General features: G+C 35.2%; 2 protein-coding genes across 2 annotated transcripts; both read right to left on the reverse strand.

Annotated features, from left to right (window-relative positions):
• Nucleotides 1-1,832: 1,832 nt before the first annotated feature.
• LOC306863017 (uncharacterized protein) lies at nucleotides 1,833-14,957 on the reverse strand. Its single transcript, XM_079406156.1, has 18 exons — nucleotides 14,610-14,957; nucleotides 13,804-13,847; nucleotides 13,630-13,700; nucleotides 13,400-13,521; nucleotides 13,247-13,307; nucleotides 12,642-12,840; nucleotides 11,854-11,934; nucleotides 11,646-11,723; nucleotides 11,391-11,549; nucleotides 10,876-11,309; nucleotides 9,956-10,345; nucleotides 9,212-9,793; nucleotides 8,514-9,135; nucleotides 7,738-7,808; nucleotides 7,330-7,509; nucleotides 5,245-5,405; nucleotides 4,885-4,975; nucleotides 1,833-4,757 (listed from the first exon to the last, which is right to left on the reverse strand). The coding sequence occupies exons 1-18, from the start codon at nucleotides 14,616-14,618 to the stop codon at nucleotides 4,672-4,674; spliced, it is 3,441 nt and encodes a 1,146-aa protein (XP_079262282.1). The 5' UTR covers nucleotides 14,619-14,957; the 3' UTR covers nucleotides 1,833-4,671.
• Nucleotides 14,958-15,451: 494 nt separating this feature from the next.
• On the reverse strand, nucleotides 15,452-21,557 carry LOC306863214 (uncharacterized protein). The gene is made up of 8 exons (XM_079406449.1): nucleotides 21,472-21,557; nucleotides 18,114-18,222; nucleotides 17,863-18,007; nucleotides 17,631-17,744; nucleotides 16,634-16,778; nucleotides 16,396-16,544; nucleotides 16,172-16,311; nucleotides 15,452-16,084 (listed from the first exon to the last, which is right to left on the reverse strand). Exons 2-8 carry the CDS (start codon nucleotides 18,211-18,213, stop codon nucleotides 15,930-15,932), a joined length of 948 nt encoding a protein of 315 aa, XP_079262575.1. The 5' UTR covers nucleotides 18,214-18,222; nucleotides 21,472-21,557; the 3' UTR covers nucleotides 15,452-15,929.
• Between the last annotated feature and the right edge of the window lie 771 nt (nucleotides 21,558-22,328).

The raw sequence follows: 22,328 nt of genomic DNA on the forward strand, positions 1-22,328 counted from the left end.
TGCCAGGTATGATTGCATATACGAGGAATTTGTTTTAGTTACAGTAGCTCCACAGTGCGACAGAATGACAGCGACAGGACAGGACACAGATAATAAAAAAAATAATGTACTAATATACAAAATGGACAATGTGCAAAATAGCACAAACACAATATACAAAATAGACAATTCAGTAAGTATGTTAGGTGCAAATTTGAAATGTAATAAGTATATTATTAACAATGCAAAATTAGTCTGTTGGAGTTAATGAGAATAAATGAGAAGCAGGCAGTTTCAGTATGTCTGTGAAATAGCAAGACTCACGCTGAAGGCCTGAATTTGACACTGATTCTGAGATTCAGATACATAGTAAAGTCTATCATAAATGTTAAGGGACTAATTGCAGATTATATCATGATTTGGAGAAAAGATGGGACAGAGATGAGAGAGCTCCACTGTATGAACACAAATTAGTCCATATTTAAATGATTATAAGGAATGATTATAAGTTGCTATGCAGTTGCTGAGTGCTTTGAGTTGTGCAAGTGCTGGTTTGAGTGCCGTAAGCGATGTTTCCCGTTCTGGGACGTCTGATTTCAAGCGATACGGTCCATCTAAATAGCTAAACAAAAGATCTTATATTTAAAAGATCATGGTGTTACTATACATCTTATTGTGATGTAAATTTTATATATTTTTATAGTGTTTGAGAAGGAGGTAAAAATGTGTAACAGATATAATGTAAAAATTCATAAATAAGAAAGCAACTAAAACAGTTGTAATATATTTTCATATAATAGGGTGCTATATGGTGCTGATTATGCAGCCTCCAATGTATGTTTTTCTATAGGCTAATAGAATTATATAATACTTTCTAGTGTATAATTTGTAAATGATGGTAATTTACAGCCTCTTTTTGTTATACATTTATTTTTTTACATACATATTACATTATGTTGTAATGTATGTACAATATTCAACAGTTGTGTTATGATAAAATGTTGTATATATTATTCATTGACAGACCTAATAAAAAAGTAAAAAAACAACAACAACAAAACAACAGTTCTTACATGTTTTAGTTTACATGGACAAACTGTCTCAGAGATTAGCATGATATCTCAGTAAAGTTATCTCAATGGCATCTTTCAGGGAGTAGGATCATTTTCACCATGATATTCCATAAACAAAAATTGTATTGTGTTTCAGGTGGTTGCTAATATATTGCTAGGTAGTTATTATGGTGTTCTGGTGGTAACTTGCCAGATTAGTTCTCTACAAGTTAATCATTTTATCATCCTCCAAAATAAAATTGTGATAGCTCCATCAAAGTTTAGAAAAAAGAAAAGAAAAAAAAAGGTTCTAGAGTAGAAATAATAAATTCAACCCTGACTATTTAAGTCTTACTTTCCTGTTATTTCCCAATATGACCATTTTTTTTTTTGTCAGTGACATGTCTTTGTGATTTGAAGATTTGTATTGAAAGAATGTCATAAACAATTTGCAAGGCCACTTTCTGCAAAGGTGAAACTACTTGTGTGTTGACCGTGTTCAAAAACTGAACTTTTTTTGTCACACAGGAAGCAACTCAGTCTAGTAGTCAGATCAAAATGTCTCAGTGGGTTTTTGGGGGGGCCTTCTTCCTGGAACGAAGCGGAAAGCTGAACTTGACATTGCCCTACATATAGTATATAAACACAAAGTGTTAGATACAAACCATCTAACACCACACTTCCTCTTGAGCGTCATATTCATTGATTTTGATGCTTTGATCTACCAGTTAGATTATACCATTGCAATACACACAATTATTCAAAGACACACATTCAAAAAACAATCCAAATCAGCAAAATAAAATTTTTGCTACAAATTTTACTTTTTCTCTGTAAAAAAACAGCTGCAGCACTAAGAGCAGAGAGGATAAAAGGGATCAGCGTTCATCTGTGTAACAGATTAGTCTTGTTAAGTGTCTGACATTGGGAATTTCCTTGATTTGTTTGATGCTGCCAAGTCTGCCATCGAGTTCTAAACGACCGCTTTACTAAAAGAGATGCCTTGTTTAGCTGATTTGAATTTAATGGGCTTAGCTGAAACTAACAATGTGTGCAGCACCAAGCAAACAGGTTTAGAGAAAATTTTCAACAATGGAAGGAAGTTACATTATACTCTGGAAATCCTTTGATAATGTTTGCTGCCAGAATACTGCTGTTCCTAAAACCTACACTGTGATTAGCGCCTTCGTAGAGTCAGTTCTGATAGGAATAGTACTCATATTGACATACAGAAAATGAATGTATACGTTAAACCATTAAAATACACTCTTACAAATGAATGTTCCAACAAGGGGTTTTCACAATAAAGCCATAGTAGAAGAACCATTTTTGGTTCCCCCAAAGAACTATTTAAAAAAAAAAACATTTCCACTATAAAGAACCTTTTGAGCAATTGAAAGGTTGCATTGATGTTAAAGGTTCTTCATAGAACCATACCTACCAAATATATTTAAGATTGTAAAATGTTAAAGTTACATGCTAGTGGGCATAGCATAGGATACACAAGTATCCAAAACTCTCATTCAATGATCCCCTTCTACATATTTGTCAGGATTTTAATGTGTCAGAGCTCTACTCTTTTGGAAATGTTGTATGGGAAGCAGTGATTTATCTTTCTCCACATTTATAATTCACCCCGTTTCCTAGTTTTGGTCGCACTGTCTGGTACCCTTTTAGAGCTTCTCTCAACCCTGAACCATGTCCTTCATCCATCTGCACTCAGATTCACTTAGTACAAATGTGAGAGCACAGTAATCAATGTTACCAAGCGAGGAAAAGGTTTGCAGTGTTTTAATGTATTAAGCTCAGAGTGCCTCCACAAGCTTATGAAGCTACTGAAAACTCACCAGTTTTGAGTTATTTTCCCCTTTTAACCCACTGCTAGTTGCTTTTGTGGAGAAAAGACCAACCCAAGAGGCTCCTCAGGAAAACCTTCAGTCCAGTTTATATTTTTTATCATTATTTTGGGCAAGAACTGCACCTGACCTATTTTTCGACATCATTCAGCTATTGTTGGTCTCTACGCTTAACCTTTACAACGATGTATGGCTTTATACGTCAACAGCAAGATAAAATAAATCCATGATATATGTTGCTGTTTTCCACAACATTCAGTGGGAAATGTGGAAAGTCATTCCATTAAACACTGCTAATCGCTTGGTTTGACATATCTTTGGTCTCTAGTCGACATCCGTCAGCTCTTTGATGGGTTTTCCAGGGATCTGCTCATTTTTCTCAACCAATTGTCCTCTAAAAGTGGAAAGACTGGATCCACAAATGGGTTTACATGATAAAGAGTGAATTGTTGATGCCTGTAGCTACTGCTATTTCAGCAAGATAACAAGTGAGAGATGACATATTGTCGACTTTTTCACAGTTCTGCTGATGGGGGATTTTCTATGATTAAAGTGACACTCTGATTAATTGAAACATTTCCAAACTTTGCTAAAGTTTGATTGGACAAAGTAATCCCAAATTTACTAGAATTTGTGGTAAACAAACCATTTCTCTTTTTAGGCACACAGTGAAAGAGACTTTTGTGTGGATTGGTTTGAAAACCTCAGGAGAAAGATGGGGGTATCTTAACTATAACCATATGCTGGTTAAAGCAAGAACAATTTATTATCTTTATAAACAAAAGGTATCTGTGTTATCACTATCACGCTTGTTTAAAATATTCCTAGCAGTGCCTTATGGCCAAGGGATAAACTTGTGTGTCGCAAAGTGTTATGATTTGCTATGAAAAGGCATTCTAATCTATTTTGTCTCCTATTTTTCATGCTGTTTCTCCACTGCATGTCTGAGGTTAAAAGCATGCTGCATAATTAAACGATAGAGCGTCCCCTGGCCTTCACAAAAAGGATTTGTAAGTGACAAGAGAAAAATGGTATATAGAAGTGAATGTCACTTATTTTAAAATGTAAAGAGACAATAATGGATTAAAAGTCTTAAGCATCTATGTATACACTTTACAAAAAAAAAGTTAATGTCTTATGTGTATATCTATTTTTCTTCTTTCACAAAAACAATTTAACTTTATAAAAAAGTATATACACAGTGACTTCTGTACCTCTTTGCTCTCTCAAAACAAAATTCAAAAAAAAAATTACAAGTCTATACATAAACACATTTCCAAACAGGGTAGTAGAAGTAGAATTAATATTACAAACACAAATGCTGTGAAATCACTCGCATGACAATACACTGATCAACTGTAAATGAAGTGGTAACTAATAAAATGGAGATTTTACTTTTTTACATATACCTCAAATAAACAGCACTACTTTTGAGCATAAAAAGAGGCAAAGTTGGACATGCACAGCAATGTAATATAGCAGAGGATCTGCTGACCCCTACTGACAACTCAACAAATTTGTTCTGAATATCTAGACAGTTGCATTCCAAGGGAAAAAAGACAAAAATGTACATGTATATTGATAAGACCAGTTTTGAAAAGCTTTTCATATAGCATCATAAGTTTTTTTTCCAAGACTAGCAATTTCTTGAAGCTATTTACACAAAACAACTAGCATTTATGAGCTATAATTGTATGACTTTTTGAGACAACCATCTACAAATTTCTCTTTAAAAATTATACCGTTGAATATTTGAAGGAAATTGATGAAGGCCACAATGTCAATCAGCTCTGTGTGTCATTTGACTGTGTCCTGTGGTAAATCAGCACTGCAGGCTCCTGACAGAGGTTTTGAATGCTATACATTTGTCCTGTAACAAAAATAAGATACAATAAAGTAATAAAATTAAATCTGGAAAATCAAGAACACATGCGTTATTAGTATTTAGTAATAAGTAAAAACAAATGTAATTAACTCTGATTTAAGTTTTCACTTACCAGAGGATTTCATAAACACTTGTCCAGAATTGTAGACTGACTTTACACCATCGATATCAACACGTACACAACTTGAGATAACGCTGAATACCTTAATAAAGAGAAACACAGTAAATGTAAAATGATGTTCATATAATTTAAACAAATGCATTACAGAGTGTAAAGTGTAGTCCATTATTATTTAATAAAATGTGCCAGCTTGGGATGAGGAATGCATCATATTGGCAAAAGGGATAATAAAACAAATAACTGTCATGTAACCTTCTCATGAACTCATTTTTACAATTATATCTCAAAACGGGTACAGGTCACTATTGTGATTATGCAATTAACAGAGATAAAAAGACACTTTCTACTTACAGAAACCGTATCAAGGTCCACCTGTGGGGGTTTCTTCATGAATGACCCCAGCAGTATCTTTCCATGTGAGAAAGAGTGGCTCTGGAGGTCAACCATGTGGCCCATTGCTCGGCCTCCATGAGAGTGCCAGTGGAAGTCATCAGGACTGATAACTCGCCCGTCTAGAATGGAGAACAGAAACACTAAACATAAATAAACTTAAGTCACAAGAAGGCAAAATTCCCCAGCACTGAAAATAAGCTCAATTTTAGGCTGCCGAAGCACATGTAATTATATTTTATACTAACAACCACCCCCAATATGATTGTGTCCTCATCTCACGTTCTAGGCTTTTATGTGATAAGCGTTAAATGCTTCGCAACCGAACCTCACAGCAAGGACCAATTATCTGTGTGGTGCACTGTGTGACGCATTTGAATTTTCTACTTTAAAGCACTGTGGAAGTCAAACATCTCAAACTGCTAGACAGCCACAGCATTACAAACAGGAACAAGGAAAACACAAAAGGGAAAAAAGTCACGCACACACGTCACTATAGAAATGTATATATCACCCATATGAACATTTTTCATGGTTTTACTGTGATAACTCCAACAGTATTAACTTATTTTGACATAAATGTTGTAGATTCATGTTAAATAATCTGCTGAGGGAATTAAGCACTTCATTTGCATAACAACGGTAGTGGTTGTACTTACAGCTTCTAAATGGGTTTCATAAATACAACACTTGAATACCATTGAAACCATAATTACACTGACCTATCATATGTAGTAACCTGCCATCCATGGTCTGACCTGTGGTTATGGTTTTGCTATTTCAAATGCCACAGTATGAAAAAATACTGTAAATATTCATTAGGACAAGTAAGCAGTAGTCAAAGTGTGCTGCCGGGATGACGTATTTTTGTAGGATTTTTTGGTTAAATGGCTGAAATAAGGTCTGTGGTTAACACTATCAGTAGTTAACTTCCACATCCTTGTTGTTTATAATTGCGCTCCATTTAAACTTAAACTAAATTTGTGGAGTTTATCATAATGACAGGTTTTTATAATAAAAAAAAAAAAATAACTCATATGTTATGTAAATATAAAGGCAAGGCAAGTTTATTTATATAGCACATTTCATACACAATGGTCATTCAAAGTGCTATACATAAAAAAATAAAATAATCACAACAATAAAAACAAGGACTTTAAAAACTTTTAAAATGATTTAAAAATGTATTTAAAATAAAAAGCAATTAATGATTGCAATTAGATAATTAGCCAACTTGTACATGCGAATGAATGTGTCCTTGAGAAAACCACTCAAGTAAAACTACTAACTACAAAACAACACTACTAACAAAAAGGTTAAGGCCATGACGAGCCAAACCCATGATCAGTGAACGTTGGGCCACCGTTGAAGAAAAAGGTTCCAAAGAAGGTTCTTCTAATTTTACATTGTCATAACAACATAGTCATCTGGAATGAAGCAAGTGATCAAGATTCCGATTCAAGATTCAAGATTTTTATTTGTCACACACACAATTATACAGAGTATAACCAGCAGTGAAATGTAGGTAAGCCGACGTGGAATGTGTAAAAAGAAAAAGTGAAAGTAAGTAAAAAAGTAAGTTAAAGCAAAATCTCAGCGGAGCGGCCTGAACGGCGTCCGAACACAGCGGCGCCATTTTTTGATATGACACATATTCAAAACAGTAAGCAATATCTCTGCAGTCTTATTTTTGTTTTCTCTTTTTCCTTGCAGGGTCAAAACGTATGTGCTCGTTAGTTGCTGGTTTTAGTTTTAAGGTGTGTTAAAGCTCAACTTTATAGCCCAGACTCATGCATCATGATGTGACAACACAGTCGGCATTCACCAGCACTAGCACTTTGTTGTCAGTTGTGTGTGTGTGAGACAGCCTTTATAGGTTCAGGCCCAAGTAGGGGGAACACCTTTCCTGTCATTATTGTGCCTATGAATAAATCACTCAACAAAAGGCTGCTCGGGCAGAGAGTCCCCATAACTTGGCTACACCTAGTATGTAAAATAGTCTTGTGTGTTGATTTAATGCATTTTTAATGCGTGTAATTCCATTACCTTTAGAGGCTGGGGGCCACAGGTGAGAGAACCACTCATGCAGGTTGTTCCAATCCTCTTCCTCCAGGACAATAGGCTGCAGTGGAGGCCCACAGAGATCACACTGCACCAACACCCGTGGAGCCTGTCGCATATGCGGCGTCACTCTCGACGACGGCATCACTCTCGACGATGGCAAGTCTGAAAATAAAAGTACTGATGGTTACAAATATGCTGTTAAAGCTGCCATTTGTAGAATAATTTTCTCGATAGACACATGGTTCTGTGGTACATTCAAATCACTATGTTTGAGAGGCCTGACCGAGTAAAACAGGCATAGGAGTTTGATAAATTTATATTCGCAATTCCACTTGGTGGTACAGAAATGATAGACTGCAGGTTTACAAGATATTGCACATGAATACTTACCAATATCATCATCCTCTTCATGTCGCTGAAGCTCAAGCATTGATGACGGCCCACTCCTGAAAGCAACGTCACTACACAAGCAGAATTGTAAACAGAGTGATTATTTGCACTGGCCACACAACAGTTATTTTTATCCAAATAGTTAGGTGTAGGGGTTAGACGTAGGTAATAATATATGAAATAAGCACACGCACACCATACAAGGCGCAGATCAGGAGACCCCAAAATATTGTGAAGACGATATATAACCGCACACTCAATTGCAAATAAAACTAGTTTATGTACTTAACCACCAACGTTTCAGCACGAAAGTTTCAGTGTCACGTTTCAGTGTCACATGACCCTTCAGAAATCATTCTAATATGCTGATTTGTTACTCATAAACATTTCTTTTTATCATCACAGTTGATATTGTTGTGGAAATTGTGATATTTTTTCCGGGTTCTTTAATTGATAAAGTTCAAAAGAACATACAGCATTACTTTAAAATATAGAAATCATCTGTAACGTCAGAAATGTCACTACTGTCACTTTTGATTAATGTGTCCTTGCTGAATTGAAATATCAAATTCTGCTTTCATTCATATAATTATAACATTATTATATTATAATTATTATTACTAGATATACTATATGGATACAAAAAAGATCTTGTATAAAATCTTAATATATATTAAAAATATATAGTATGCATAATAAGATAAACTGCAGATGTATTTCCAGTATTTACACTCATTTGTTTTGGCCAGGCATCTGCCTTTAATAACTCAACTTACACATCAGATATAGTGTTGGGTCCACTGGATACTCGGACACTTGTTTTGTTTCTGGTCCCTGACGGCTCCACAGTAACACCACTGGTGAAGCCAAAAGAGGCACGGCCGTTTCCCTGAAACTGATCATCACTTTGGGCCATATTCTCACTCGAGTGATCTGACTGGTCCTCAAGAGAGTGAAGGAGGTTTCTGCGACCCTGTTTCCTGCACCTTAGTCCACTTTTTACCATGTTTTCAGGTTTTTCAGAAGCAAAAATGGCATTCATTGAGGCTAAAGATCGTTTGATTGATTTTGGCGTGTTGATAATGTTTCTTTTTAGGTTCCTGGTGTGATTCTTTGTTTTTTGTGATTTCATTGAATTTCCATCCTTATTAATCACACCACGAAGAGGTGTATTTGTTAGTTTGGACTTTTGTGGAGGAGGACTACGAGGTGTGGGAAGCCCATTGGCTGGTTCCTGAGACTGCGGCGCCTCCCACCAGTTGGAAGGAGCTTTTCTTTGTCTTTTCTGTGGAACATTGTCTGGCACAGAACTGTCCGGTCTACTGAGAGAAGATGAAGTCTGTTTCTGTGCAGATCCAGATTCACGCGAGTAGATCCAGTCAAACACTCTCTTCTCACCTGTTTTATTTATAGGAAGAAACAGTAAGTATAAAAACTTAAATCAACAAAAGTAAAAGTTTGGGAATGAGTTTACCTCCAAGGAGACTGTGCTGTCTGTTAGGACTACACAATTCTGGACTAATCTCTACATCATTCTCATTCGGACAAGCTCCCACTTCCACTCCTGGTGCTGCCACTTGAGGTTGAGTGGCTGCTGATTTTGGTTTCCTTCGACCCCCTGTTTTCTTAGCAGTCTTCTGTTCAGCTCCAGCATTATGTCCATCGTCACCTGCTATTGCCTTTTTAGCACTGTCCAACACATTGGGAGTCTTCTGCTTTTTCTGATTCCCCTGGGCAGGCCTGATAGACTGTGTTTCCTCAGAATCAACAGCAGCTGCTTGCTTTGTTGATGCTTTAGTACTAGCTTTCGGCCTTTGTGCCGTATCCAACGCTTGCTTTGGCTGAGGCTCTGTGGTACTTTCATTCGGGCTAGAGAGCCACCACTCTCCTGGAGGTCTCCTCTTCCTCCTGTAACACATAGGACTGTCTGAAGAAATGTCGGATGATATTGTTGGTGGATCCTGTGGTTTTGGTTCCACCCTTTTTGTCTCTTTTCTCTTCTGTTTTTTGCCTGGATCCACAGCGTCTTCCTTGTGTGAAGATCGTTTATTAACAGCTACAGTGCAAAAATTAAACAGAAAAGATTGTAAGTTTTCATCTGCTTTGCAGTGATGGTTGTTAAATGCGCCTAATCTCTGAGTTGGGAGTGTTAGATGTCTGTCGAACCAAAATAATAAAATTATGCTTTGTGTAATTATCAGTGCACTGAGGAACTAACCTGTCGTTTGTTCCTCCTCTCGCTCATTGAGGGCAGGTGAAGGTTCATGCTCTTGCTCCTCACAGGAAGGATCTATCTGTTCCAAATCTATTTGTTGTTTAGAAGTTTGTTTCTTTGTCTTAGGGACAGTTTCCTCCTTTTTGTTATTCTTTCTTTTTTTGTTGGATTTTGTGGAGCGGTGATCTGCTGCAGCAGTGTCTTTATTGGATTCCTTCTTATCTTTTGGCCCGGGTCTCTCCTGTTTAGATGATCTTGAGGATTTCTTTGTGGCTCTAGACTCAGGAACTCTTTTTTCTAGACTCAGGATTTCTTGGCTGCCACCTGTATTTGTTTCATCTTGGTCAGAAAGATCAGCAGGCTCAGGAGCCTTGCTGTTTGCACGTTTCTTTCCTGTAACCATCACACAAAGAAATATTTAAAATATAATCACATGTAACCTTTAAATATAGCATATCATTTTTCATTTATGAATGTATTATAAAAGTAAAAATAAATGTATTGTTAAGGTATATGCACTCAAAACAGTAAAAAGGTATGAATGTTTAAATGTGTTAAAAGGACTGACTTTATGCATTCACTAAAAATCATTTTAGGATTAATTGATTAAAAATATTGGCATATGATTATGAAATAGGATTCAGAAAAGGTAATAATACTGTTGAAAATGTTTGGGGGTCACACCTTTTTTTATTTTTTTTCAGCAAGGATGCATTAAATTGAAATTAAAATGCTGTTCTTTTGAACTTTAACAAAGAATAGTGGGGGAAAAAATGTATCATGGTTTTTACAAAAATATTGTTAATAATAACAAATGTTTTCTGAGCATGATTTCTGAAAGACCATGTGACACTTTTTACTGGAGTTAAAAAAAATAATTTTTATACACCATAAAGCTAAGATTTAGTAAAAGCGTGATTTACCTGTTGACACAGTTTTGTGTCCCTGTACAGTTTGAGAAGAGGTCTGATCAGAAATTCTGTCCTCTAGCGTTTCAGTTACAAGGTCTGCTCCATCCTCAACACTATCACGAGTCACAGAGCCTTTGTCACTCTTTTTTGAGGCTTTTCCATGTTTTCTTTTCAGTTTTTGTTTACCAGACTCAGTTTGCGCTTTGTTTCTTTTAGCATCCTTCCCATGCTGATTAGTCGTATCGGTTTCACTCTGTGAGAGCCGATCTGTACAGTCTGGCTCTGTAAGAACATTCTCCTTTGCAGTGTCTGCTGGGACAGGTCTTTTGTTCCTGCTGACCTCTGCCTTGCGAGGGATGACAAAAAGAACAGGAGCCTCGTCGTCTAGGATCATGAAATCCTCCTCTAAATCTACAGGTGGAGGAGCTGGAACTGCTGCTGGTTTCCTGGAACTCACCAATGAAAACATGTTACAAAAAGTAACAACGACACGTGGTTTAAGAACAGAATGTCACATTTAAACTCACTGTAGGGATTTAGGCATCAAGGCCTTTTTAAGCTTGTGGTGGAAAGACAATCCTTTGCCTTGATGCTCCACCACTTGATTCTTGCATTGCTCCACCTCTTTAAGTTTTGGTTCACTTTTCTGAACCAAAACAGGAGAAAGCTGACTTGGATTTTTTTCCCTTAATAATAAAAAATGAGAAGATTTAATAAGCAATCTGCAGCTCTAAATAAAAATGACAATTCAGTTATAACATTACAAATGATACTTTCCGTACACTGTTAAATCTTCCTTAGTTTCTGGAGGGGACTGTGTGGCTTGCTCTGACATTTTAATGGTTTTCGCAGACTTCACACTGAAAAATAAAAATTTTAAAGTTGAATTTGTTTTTATTATAATACAAGAAATGTAATTATATATTAAATCCTATAAATATTATTTATAAGAAAGATGAACAATACTGTTGCTATACATTAATATCTGACCTTGACAAAGAACCAGAAGTTGCTTTAGTAGTTTTTCTAAACTCGAGCCTTTCCGGTGGTGAAGCCAGAGACTCGCTATCACTTCAGAGCAGAGAAAATAAGTGAACAGTTAGACAACGGGCGAATTCCAAACGGAAGTGAGCATCCCTATGCCCTACTCCCTTCGAAGGGCAGAGCCCTTGAAGTGAGTTCTTGGAAGGGTGTAGGGCATTACTGTCTCGTATAAGCGTTTGGAAATGCCTTGGCGAAGGGAATGACTGACCAGATGTTACCTTGACAACGCTGCGCGTGCATGCATCATTCAAACAGTTGTTGCAAATAAATATTCCTTATTGTTATTATTTTGTTTAAATGCTGTCAAATTGTGTCTTATTTACTATTAAACTTTTTCTAACTAAACTTGCTTACAATACAGTCTTAAATCATATTTCTATCACTGACGAAATATTTTGTATTACATGAAAATAAAGACAAATTTAATTAGTTTATTCTACTTACGTTTGTATGAAAAGTCCAAATAAACCCACACTTTGCTTTAAAATGCATCGCAAGATCTCCTAACTGAAGATCACATGATCACAAACAGAAATCAGTTCTGTGAAGTGACCATCGCATGTTCCCTTCGCTAAAGGACTTCTGGAAGGGCCCTTCGTGAAGGGATTCAGTTGTTCACTTTCATTTGCAACGTCCCTACAAATGGCGTCCCCTTCAAGGGCGCAAAAAAGCCTTTTGGAATTCGCCCAATGAAACAAAAACAGTAACATTTATCAGGCTCTTTTTATTCTTACCCATTAAAGGATTCCTTGACCGGTTCTGACTGCTGAGTGCATGACGCCTTGCTTAAGTCTCCACCAATGGGTTCCTCGTCCTCAACAAAGAGAAGAGGATCAGCCACAGTTCTGACTCCATCCACCGTTTCATCCCTCTCTGTTGCCAAAGCAATAGGGCTGGACGTCTTCATGGGAGCAAGTTCTTTAAATGGACTCTCTTTGTTAGGATTGAAAGAAATATGACAATTATTTCAGATGCTAAGCAGGTATGAGATGGTTGAGATATGTTAAATTAACTCATTTCTCTGCTTTCATGGTCGAGCAAGTAGTTTAGATTTCTACTTGCATTGCCAATACAAATTATACATTTAATTTAATTGCATATGTTTACATTTGCATTTAGAATTTTAAATTAAAATTTTGCATTTATTAATTTAATTTCAAATAATCAAAAATATATATATATATATATTTTTTTTTTACCGGTTTAATAACATTTTAAGTTTACTTTAAAATAAAATGTGCAGTAATAGCTAGTAAGTAATTATATACAGTACAACTGCTAAAAAAAAAAAAAAAAAAAAACTGCGTCCAATAAAACAATCGATTAAATGTAGGTTTACCTTTATCAATCATTTCATCTTCTTGAATGCCATTTTCTTGGATTAAAGCATCCTTGGGCACCTGACAATCAGAGTCATCTGATTAACAATCAATATCACATTGTGGCACTAAGAAAGAACAGACTGACTTCTAATGAGTCACTTCATGTGTACCTGTTGAGATGATGCCTTCATCTTTTCTGGACCAGAAGAACCTTCACTTTTCTTCTGACTATTCATACCAGTGCTTTTGGGCAAAGGAGAAAGCAGAGGCAAACCCAGCTCAGAGTCAGCATCTACCAACAACAACAACATGGGATATGGTTTCACAGAATGAATAGCATGAAAAAGCAACAATTAAATGGATATTTTAAGCAATGAGATGAATGTAAGAATATAATTACCAATGTCGTCGAAGAGATTGTCAATCTCACGCAGGGTCAAAACCTTATCGATCTTGTATTCAGAATTGACTCTGAAAATCAGCAGCAACATATGATTAAATTACTATTACTTGCGCTAGTTAAGATATTAACAAATACAATAATAGGTTGTTATGAAAATGTAACATTACTTACATTTCATGTCCTTGATAATAATGCAGTTTCTTTTTGGCTTTGACCTGAAATCATTGATTCAAACATCACAAGTTCATTTGAAGAATAAAATATGTAAAACTAACTCATGATAACTATACATTTATCATATAATTCACACACACACACACACACACACAACCAACCATATCTATAAATCTATCTGTCTATTGCAGTTCAAAAGTTTGGTAAGCTTTTTCTTTCTTAAAATTTATTTTGTTCACTCTGCATTTGATCAGAAATGCAGTAAAACTTTAATACTGTAATTACAATTTAAATTAACTGTTTTCTATTTTAATATATTGAAAATGTAATGTATTCCTGAATCTTCAGCATCATTACTCCAGTCTTCAGTGTGACGTGACCCTTCAGAAATCATTCTAATATGCTGATTTGATGCTCAAGAAACATTTCATATCAATAAAAATATCAATTAAAACAACAGTGCTGCTTAATATTTTTTAGGATTCCTTGATAAATAGAAAGTTCATAAGAACAGCACATGTGTATAAGAGAGACCACAGAAATAATGTTTAACGTTACATTAATGTAATAAACAATGTGATGTTCTGACTGAACGGGGTCTGAACTGTCACATCTGCTTTCTTTTCAGAGGCACTGGCTTTGTCCCAAAACACAGTGAGCTAATCAGAGAGAATTTTCAGCGCCTAATAATGCTGTCTATGTAGGGAGCTTGCTAGGTTTTGAGCGCAGCCACTGACGGACTCTGCGCCTATATGCAACGGAGGTTTTGTTCTTCACCTAACGATGCACCCATGACTACTGACCTGGGACATCGTGTTCACTCCTGGTTAAAGAAAATGTGTGTCCGCCAATGAAGCTCTTAAACGCACAGATAGTCCGGTTCTCCGTTTCAATCCCAGCATGCCTGTGACTGGTAGCTTACCGCCATTCGCCGCTTACATTACACTCTTCTTTGTTTAGGCAGTTTGGCCAGTCTTGATGCTAATTTTGCATTTGCGATAGCCTTACTTTCAAAACAACAGTGAAATTAAGTATTAAAATATTAATATTTCACAGAAAACCATATATTTCATAGGGATCGTCCCTGTATTTGGCCCACAACAACAACAACACAAATTCTCCCGCTCATTTTTGTTCCTGTGCGGGAGAAAGACGCACAATGAAATGCTGCCACCTAGTGCTGCGGAGGGATTCACAGCCACAACACAGCAGGAGAAAGCCCACTAGGGGCATCAATAAACCTATTTAAAATAAATGAACAATTAAATGGCAAACAAAAATGGTTTATAACCTAACACCAAAAATGACGTTGATAACACAGACTTTAATAAAAAAAATCTCATTTTAATTTAGTTAAACTTTATGTAGCCTATTATAATAACTAAAATTGAAATTCAAATAATACTAAAGCTTTAAGATTAAAATACAAAAATAAAACGGATTGTAAATATTAATACAAATTAAATAATAGTATCTAAATGATACTAAAATAATTGATAGTAACTCAACTTGCCTATGATATGATCATATTTCTCAGACTACATTTTAAATAAATGTTTACATTTCTTACAATTATTACAAATGTTTTCCTTTTGTATCCAATGCAATTTAATTTAAGTAAAAAATGAAGACTTTCACATTTTTTAAATAAAAGTTGCTGATTTTTTTTATTCATCGTCATAATTTTAGCCACAATAGACTAAGTATTTATTATACAAATCAATACACAGTTCATTAATTTGATTGACATTTGATATAATGGGATTGTGATCATGATTCTATTTTCAGTCACCACTAGTTGGGATTAAGCCAACAACCTCTTGACTTCCCATCTAAAACTTTGCAAAAACTTTAAACCCTAGTGAGTTTTATGATTTTATTGCCGGAGAAAAATGGTATATAACAGTGCATAGATCATGGTCACTGTAAAGATACTCTAGGACACCCCCTGCCCTGATAAGAGCAATTCAATTTGTGTAACTCATTTACAAGCTTTACATTTTAGTTTTTATTTGATCATATATCAAAAATACAAATTTACACATTTGAACAATTACAAAAATAAATAGCATTGAAAAAGGATGATGGCAAATATAAATCAGATGATACAAACATTATTCAGTTTAAGTGAAGATCTTCTTCTGCTTTTCAGCAATTTCCATTGGTGATATCACTTCCTCGACATTCATGCCTTTGTAGAGAGGATGTTTAATATGCCTCCATATAACCAGCAACACTTTGATCGCAAATAGTGTACAAGTCAACCCCAGTAAAACAGCTGTGGAATACAACAAAATATTGCTGTCATGAAATATGGCCCAACAGATTAAGAACACAGCAAAGACATTATCACATTCGTGCTCACCTATGTAAATGCCGCTGCGGCTTGGATCTGCAGACTTAAAGTTCTTTGTCATGTTTCCACTCAAGGCCACAATAACAACAGGGTAGACTGTCAGAATGTATCGCAGGTGCTTTTCAAACACAAAGTTCTCAACAATGAACCTGTAAAATAATAATGCATTAATCTCAAAATTAACGTCTTTTATTTATTCAAATCCTTCATTTATTTGAGTTCCATTGTCTTACCAAGAAATAGCTTCACCCAAAAGAATAGAGAGAGAGACTGTTGCTGCATCTGACTGGGTCATTCCAGCATCATATCTCAGCACAACGGTGAAGTTAATCAGGGTGGCAATTGTTGTCCATGTTGTGTATGTTGCAATGCCATTCTGAACCTGCAAGATTGAAGATGCAAAATTAAAAATGCATAATGTTATTAAAATGGCCTGAGATGCTATTAAGTAAAATTGTAATGGTCTCTCACCAATATCCGTATGCACCAGAGGTCTACTTTGTGATATTTGTTTAACCAGGCTCCATATTGTTTGAGTCCATGACAGGAGAAGATTATCAGCAAATAGTTTGTGAAGGCAATCAAGGCAAGAATAATGAATGCAGCAATCATCACCCTTTAAAGAAATGCAAAGAAGTTTATAAGGATTTTGCAAACAGTCAACATTTATGAGAGAGATAAGCATAATATAATTATAGTATTAATATATAAATTATATATATACTTATCATTTTATGCACAAATTATTTTGTTTTCTGTACAAGCTCAATGTATTGTACATACAGTATTTGTATATAATTATTTTCCTCAAATATTAGTAGAATTTCCTCTTTTGAAAATATATTTCAATTTTATTACTTGAATATACACTGCTAGCCAAAAGTTTTTGAAAACAGTAGGCTAATATTGTGAAATATTATTACAATTTAAATGAACTGTTATTTATTTATTTGTTTATTTTAAAATATAATTTATTCCTGTGATGCAAAGCTGAATTTTCTGGAGCCATTACTTCAGAAATCATTTTAATGTGCTGTTTAAGAAACATTTCTTATTTTTTTTATCAGTGTCTTCGCAGTTTTTACCGTTATTTTTAAATATAACAAATAAATAAATAAATACTGTTTAATAAATAAATACTATTCATCAAAGATCACGGTTTTATTATGGTTTCCACAAAAAACAACACAATTTGAGATAATGAGAAATGTTTCAGCATATTACAATGATTTCTAAAAGATCATTCGACACTGAAGACAAGAGTAATGACTGCTGAAAATGCAGCTTTGCCGTCACAAAAATAAATTACATTTTAAAACACATTTAAAGTTATTTAAAATTGTAATAACATTTCACAATATTGCTGTATTTTTCATTATTTAAATTCAGCCATAAGAGGCCAATAATATTTTTAAAAAATCTTTAACATTACAAACTTTCAGAATTGTTTTTAAAAAGACAAACTTACTCTCTGTCCCACAGAAGTAGCCAGATTATATTTAGTAGCATGTTTACAATCCAGGTTATGAAGAATCCATATGGCAACACAGCGGGACTGCAGTACATTGGACCATAAACAGTCCTGTGAGAACATTATACATAATCGCCTCATTAACTGCAGCATGTTATTATTACAAAATCATATTTCATGACACTTTATTTTTTGATTACCATTGGATTCTAGCTCACTGAGTTCTTACCTCCTGCAGGTAGTGGTGAGGATGTAAATATGCATGAGCGACAGCCAAGTGTAGATGACACCCCAGATTGAGAAGGTCCATCCCGAGGGAGTGATTTCTGTATTGTATTTATTTGATATCGCTGCAGTGTTGTTCCGAAAAGGACCTGCAAAAAGGAAAAAAAATTACATTGTAGCAATCTATTTAACCAAAATGCAATTTAGCACCTTACTCACATTGGAAAAAGTATTAAGTTTATCTGCTGTACATACCGGTTCCTGGTCCAGCAAGTGCGTTGAATATGATGCAGATGATGAAAATGACAACAGAAAGGACTATGAGTGCTAAACGGGCAACGCTGTGACCTCCCATTGTGAGCAGCTGAAATAAAGAGAATGTTCTGTTTGTTGTTATCTGAATATGTAATATATATACTGTATGCCAAACTTTTTTTTCTCCCTTTTCAAATCTCGTATCGCATCGGAAAGGCATGTATTTTCAATAAAAATTAAGGAATTAATCAAAAAGTTGAAAATAAAGTATCGGGTAGGGTTAGGGTAGGTGTAGGGTGGCATCCAATAAGGTGGCATCCATTTGAATTAAAATTATAATTTGCACTCAATACGTTATTATTGCATACTGTTTTTTTTACTACAATACTGAGGTGCAGATAATTGCCACTATTTGCAACAAGTATAGTATACATAGCATAAAATCCTTATATTTTCACTTAGTGTAAATACGTTAGCTGCTATCACTATTTGACAGAACTATGTCAAATTTACCGTCACTCCCATAGACACTGTATTAGAAACACCCTGGCATTAGCGTTAACAAGTTTTTTTTGTATTCTGATTCAAAGGTAATATAATACAGAGTAGTGTTGTAAATGTACATGCATGTAGATTTTTATGCAGCAGCTATAGCGATAAAGGCTATTTAACTAAGTGCAAATACCTATTTACACTATGTTAAAATAGTAGGATTTTGTGCTATGTATAGCCTACTACTTGTTGCAATTAGTGGCAATTATCTGCACCTCAGTATTGTAGTAAAAAAAACTGTATGCAATAATAACATAGCCTACTGAGTGTAAATTATAATTTGAATTCAAATTATTAAATGGATGCCACCTTATTGGTACAATAAAGCCCTCCCTACCCTAACCCTACCCGATATTTTATTTTCAACTTTTTGATTATTTCCTTCATTTTTATTGAAAATAAATGCCTTTCCAATGCGATATGAGATTTGAAAAGGGAGGGGGAAAAGTTCGGCAGAAGGCGGGATCGGATCCGGGTCCATCAAGTCAAAAAAGAATATGACACCTGATCTACCATCTGCTGTTCTTCTTCTCGTTCTTCCTGTACACCTTGATTGTCCTTGTGTTTTCTGACTTGCTATAATGTTTTCTGAATTGTTGTTGTGTTTTCTGAATTGTAATTTTGTTTTTTAGATTTGCATTTGCGTTTGTAATTTGTTATTTTGTTTTCAGAATCGTGATTTGTTTTGCACTTCTCGGCCACCACAGGGCTGTCAGTTTAACGCCTTAACTTGATTAATTAGTTATGAAAAAATAACGCGATTGAAATATTTTAACGCAGTTAACGCACTGGCCCCGCCCCCAAACCTGTACATCACCTTATGCCTGTTTCACACATACTCCGTTTGCGGTGCGTATTTTTGTCCGTGCACATGTTAAAGCGGATTAAAGCTTCCAGGAGCGGTGCAGCGATAGTTTCCGCACCGAGTCTATTTTTGCTGTGCTGCAAACGCTGAATTAAATTTACAGCGATTTGTTCAAGGTAAAAATGAACATGGATTGACATGGAAATGAAGTAAATAGATATAATTAAAGTCTACTGTGTTTCACAGGCTTTTGGCTAGGTTTAAAACAAATAAAAGTGCACTTTTAGATAAACAAGGCAACATATGCACTTGTGTCTTGTGGAGGTAGAAAAACAAAAGTCCCGTGGGACTGTTTGTAATAAAGATTTAAATGTAAAAGGCACCAGAGCAGCAGACTGTTTCTGTCAGTGGTAAGTTTTAATTTAAAATATTTGTGAAAAGTAGACTGCAAGCTGTGTTTAAATGTGTTTCCACTTGCTTGAGCAACTTAATATACAAATCTAGAAGCCAAGTGCATTTAATACGTTGTTTATTAATTGAGTTTAAAGTGAATGTCAATGAAAGATTGTGTAACTGTACTGCGATAAAAGAGGATCAAAATGCCTTGATGTGCAACAAAAACATCACATGACTTTGCCTCAATAGAGGATGTGATTCCTGGACTCATTATATTTATTAAGATTTGGTTGTAACATTTTTAATGAACTGTACACCTATCCCCACCGCAAGCAGCCATAAACAATGATTGCTAGGCAAAAAAAAAAAGGTTTCTTTCCTGAAAATCAGTTTTTTGGTCATAAAATCTACAATGTTGCGCACATTCACATGCCACTTCTTCTGTAACATTAAAAATGTGAATGGGGTGTATGATATTGATGACATGACCACAGCTCTTTTCTGACTTGCCAAACTGACCATGTTACAACACTCCCCGGTCTCCCTATTGAGAAGAAACTAGCGAGGACAAGAACGAAAATAGCAGAGCATGGAGATAAATGTTATGTTCCAGGCTGTGCAGGGATGGGTTGGTGTCTGTATTCAGAAAGGCACGGAAAGCAAATAATGAGTTCTAATAAAATAACGCGAGCCACTAAAGGGACATGCATGGATAGCTGCTAGCCTGTTACATTGCAGTACATAAGATTTCACTTATCACATAAACAGAGTAAAGAGAGATGACTGAGGATGATGGTGAATGATTTACAGATCCTGAGCACCACTGACAAGCATCTGATCTTGTAAAATGTGTGGTAAGTACTGCCGCTCCATTGTAGAGAGTACTAACAGAGTATGTGCGATCGCAAATCTTTAAAGCGAATTGAAAGTAAAACGCGATTGTGCATTTGAAAGCAGTTTCAGTGCTCCGCATATTAATAGCGGCTCCCTGATGGCCACATTTTATATACATTATAATTACCCGACGATATAACTGCAAGAGAAAGTATTGAAATGTATATTTTCCCTGTGATTCCTTCCTGCTGTGAGCTACTGAAATGAGCAGCACTGTGAAACAGCCAATCAGAGCAGAGCTCAACATTATTATTCATGACCCTTCCAAATAAGGTAATAACAGACCATTTTATTCTAGGGAGAAATCCTTGGGTTGTAAATGCACCTGTAAAAACGTTTCTGGAGAATTTTTGCCGTTACCTAAGTCACATACCTTCTATGTAGATATCAGAGAACAATTTAAAATATTGTATCAATGCATTCTATGGCACCTTTAAAAAAAAAAGAGCAGATTGCTGTGCATTATTCTCCATATATAGCCCAATCTGAACCCTAAAAACCCAGTATTACAATGGACGTGTATCGCGTGTAATCACATCCAGTTCATGATCACAACAACACCAACGTTTGTCAGGCATCTTTGTCATCCGAGGAGATTACAAAGATTAAATGAGTGTTTTTTTGTTTTTTCATATATATATATATAGAAGCACTCTCACATATGCATTTATAAGTAGGCTATATGAAACATAAAGGCACAAAACTTATTACCTGCGTCTGAAACCAATTCCAGAGTCTGAAAGCAAGCTTTGAAGAGAGAGGGAAGTTACCGTAACACCCTGAGGACTAAATAACACACATACTACACCCGTGGAACTGGTTTTATAAAGGGCAGGTTGTGTAACTGTATGACTACACGTGCTCAGTATGTCATTTGAATACAGATGTACAATGACTGTCAAGGCTACCATTTTTTCTTCACATGCACTTCTGATGATTATGAAAAATCCTTACACAACTAACTGATCTCACACTTTGATTTAACAAAATTTGTAGCAGATGGTGTAGGGGTTTCTCTTTTAAAATAGTTTATGTTTCCTTGTTTTAAATAAATAAATAAATAAAGTTTTATAAAGTAAAAACTAAACTTTTTTGTCCACAGTTAAATGTTTGATAACATGGCTTAGTCATTAACTGTGTGTGTAATAATGTCTTTAACAGTTAAGGAAGTAAATGTATGGACACATGGATGGACACATGATGAAGCATATATCTATTATGAAACACATCTGAACATGTACTGAAGAAGTGATATTTCCATTTATATAGATTTTAACAAAACATGTTTACAATCATGTTTTTGCAGGGTTGCTTAACCTGTTATAGATTTGTGTATCTTCAAGGGCAACCTTTTGTATATTAAGTTTCAGTACAAGTTGTTCTTTACCAAACCACATAAAATGTAAAAAAGTAAAACAACAAAAACTATAACAATGTATACAATACATGACAAATATTGTAGTATTAAAAAAAAAAAGTTACGAAAATATGTTTAAGATTGAGCTCAGTAGTCATCTGGAGTCACCTGCGAGAATTCTTTAATATTTTAAAATTTTTGTATATTTTTT

The sequence above is a fragment of the Barbus barbus genome, assembly GCF_936440315.1.
Source record: "Barbus barbus genome assembly, chromosome: 44".
Classification (NCBI taxonomy): Eukaryota; Metazoa; Chordata; class Actinopteri; order Cypriniformes; family Cyprinidae; genus Barbus; species Barbus barbus.